The following is a 2645-nucleotide window of genomic DNA, read 5'->3' on the forward strand; positions in this document are numbered from 1 at the left end:
TTAATTAAAAATTTGGGGCGAATGTATAATTTGAATGAAATATATAAGTATGATTAAAGAAGTATAAAAAGTAAGTGGAAAGAGAATATTTAAAAAATATTCTTTTGGGTTTGAGTTTGGTGTAAATGGTTGGAGAAGAATTACTGTTGAAACTTGAAAATAACATATACTGTAAAATGAGTTTGAGTTTGAGTTTGGTGTAAATGGTTGGATACTCACGTGGGGTAAAATTTTTATTAACTTTTGATTTAGAAAAGTACAAAACGACTAAGAAACATAAACTTTTATGAAATTAATGGTTGAAAAACATATACATTTATCGAGTAGTATTAATTTCTCCCATATTTTGAATAGGAAAAAAAGGCCACTTCAACTTCAAGTCTTCAAATATGAACACTCAAAAAGAAACAGTGATTTTATGGCACGGCGCAGACAGAAATAGAATTATCTAAAAAAGAAACAAACAGGATTGAAGGGAACAGTTCCAACAAGTCGTTATTATAAAAGAAGCAGAAATGAGTTCCCAACCCCACATTATCTCATTTGTAAATTAAGGAAAGATATATTCATGGATTTTGATGATCACGCTCTCAACTCCACCTATTTTCACCAACAAAAGGTAAATAAATCATTTTCATTTCAATTCCCACCTAATTATTCACGTCTGCATTTCTCAATTTCTGAGCGTTGCATGGCTAAAGCAATTGCTTGTGCTAAGCATGGAGCTGCAAGAAACCAGGCTCCGAGCAGAGGAAGACCTCAAATCGCGCGACGCCCAAATCCTCCGCCTCAAGGAGCTGCTCGCCGCCGCCGTCAAAGAACGCGACGAAGCTCGAGACAACTGCAAGAGAATCTTGTTCGAGAAGCTTCTGCTCCACCAATCAGCTCCCAATTCCGCCATTTCCAGCATCGAAGAAGACGACCCCACGCGAGGAATCGACTCCGCCAACGCCTTCTCCTCCTCCGACTGCGACGAGAGCATCGCCTCCTCGCCGCAGAGACTGCCGCCGCCGCCGGAGTTTCCGCTGGCGATCAAGGGGCCGTTGCCGGAAAAGGGAAAGCTGCTGCAGGCGGTGGTGCGAGCGGGGCCGTTGCTCCAGACCCTCCTCCTCGCCGGGTCTCTTCCGCAGTGGCGCCACCCTCCGCCCCCGGTGGACCCCTATCAGATCCCGCCACCGCCGGTGGCGGTGCCGCCGACGTCCACTCTGCCAGCGCTGCCCCCACACTTCTTACGTCACGGTGACGACATTGGCACCGTTAATGATTGGACAGGTGCAAAACGAGGTCCGCCTGAAATTTCTAATTGGTCTAACGAATTCAAACGACAAAGAACTGATGTATTAATTTAGTGATCTTAGTTTGTGAGTCTTGTCATTGTAATTTTAGAATTGGTAGTCAAGATTAGGAAGATTTGAGAAGTTGATGTAGAATTTGTACAGTGCTTCCACTTAGGAAGGGGAAAATTAAGTGAATTGACCATCGGAGGCTTTCTTGGGCCAGCATTTTTGGTTGGGGTGTCTCAGTCTCTCTCCACATATAATTAGACGTTTAAATCCTTGTTTCGTTTTGAGTCCATTTTTATAGTTAAATTATGGTATTTAATTTGGGCACCTTCCAAAGCTCTTTAGGTATGTATATTGATAATTGGAGAAGTATTGTATAATCTCTAGCATATTTACCTCTTTATTTCTTAATTTTGGGTCGTTTGCTCATCGACATCTCATAAAAAGTGCAAATTAAATCCTCTCTATTTTTGACGGACACTGAATTTCGTTCAATATTTTTATTTTTTTTACTTCTCAAGCAGGTCCCACTCTATATTTATCAATTTATTAGGAATAATGAACTTTTTTTTATTTGGTATAATCCTTAAATATTGTCTCAAACTTTGTTGAATCAGACATGTTTTGTGCCTTAATTTTTATTGCTTCATTTAGTTCTATTTTCTTTTGCTATCAGGTTTCACTGGATTTTGCTATGTTAAAGAAGAAAATTTTCATGTTTTTTTCTTTGGTTTATTTTTACATGCATTTTATTAATATGGATGCTAATAATTTGAGTAATTGATATTTTCAATATTCATGTGTGTTATTTTGTAGATTCAATCACGAGTTATAAAAAATATTTTGCTTATATAATGGTTGTCAGTAAGAATATAATCTTCAGTTGAAACTTTAAGAATTAGGGATCTTATATGTATTTTGCGCTTCTTTTTCCTCAGTTGACAGTTTATATCCCACTTGAGAAATAGAAAAAAAAAATATTGGACGGAGTTAAGTGTCCATCAGAATTAGGAGGAATTTTACACTCTTTATGAGATATTGAGGGGCTAACAGCCTAAAATCAAAAAATGAAGAGACAAATATATTAGGAGGTTATATGATAATGAACTATTTGTTAATTCTCCCGTGGTAAATATCTCTACACTAATTTTGGACAATAACAATTTCTCTTCAATATATGTATTCTTTTAGATAAGCTCGTGCATAGAACATGCTTAACTTAACATTAAAATTCATACATGAAACATATACTGTGTACCCTATATATATATATATATACTGAAAAAAAGAAGAAGGAAAAACTATAGTAATAATCGGAACCAAAATTAGCATCACATTTTACATATTACTGCTTTACCAATA

The 2645-nt window shown here is 36.9% G+C and overlaps 1 protein-coding gene across 1 annotated transcript; it reads left to right on the forward strand.

Annotated features, from left to right (window-relative positions):
- The first annotated feature begins 485 nt into the window (after positions 1-485).
- On the forward strand, positions 486-1506 carry LOC131019869 (uncharacterized). The gene is made up of 2 exons (XM_057948477.1): positions 486-619; positions 702-1506. The coding sequence occupies exons 1-2, from the start codon at positions 569-571 to the stop codon at positions 1347-1349; spliced, it is 699 nt and encodes a 232-aa protein (XP_057804460.1). The 5' UTR covers positions 486-568; the 3' UTR covers positions 1350-1506.
- Positions 1507-2645: the final 1139 nt, after the last annotated feature.

The sequence above is a fragment of the Salvia miltiorrhiza genome, chromosome 1 (genome assembly GCF_028751815.1).
Source record: "Salvia miltiorrhiza cultivar Shanhuang (shh) chromosome 1, IMPLAD_Smil_shh, whole genome shotgun sequence".
NCBI lineage: Eukaryota > Viridiplantae > Streptophyta > Magnoliopsida > Lamiales > Lamiaceae > Salvia > Salvia miltiorrhiza.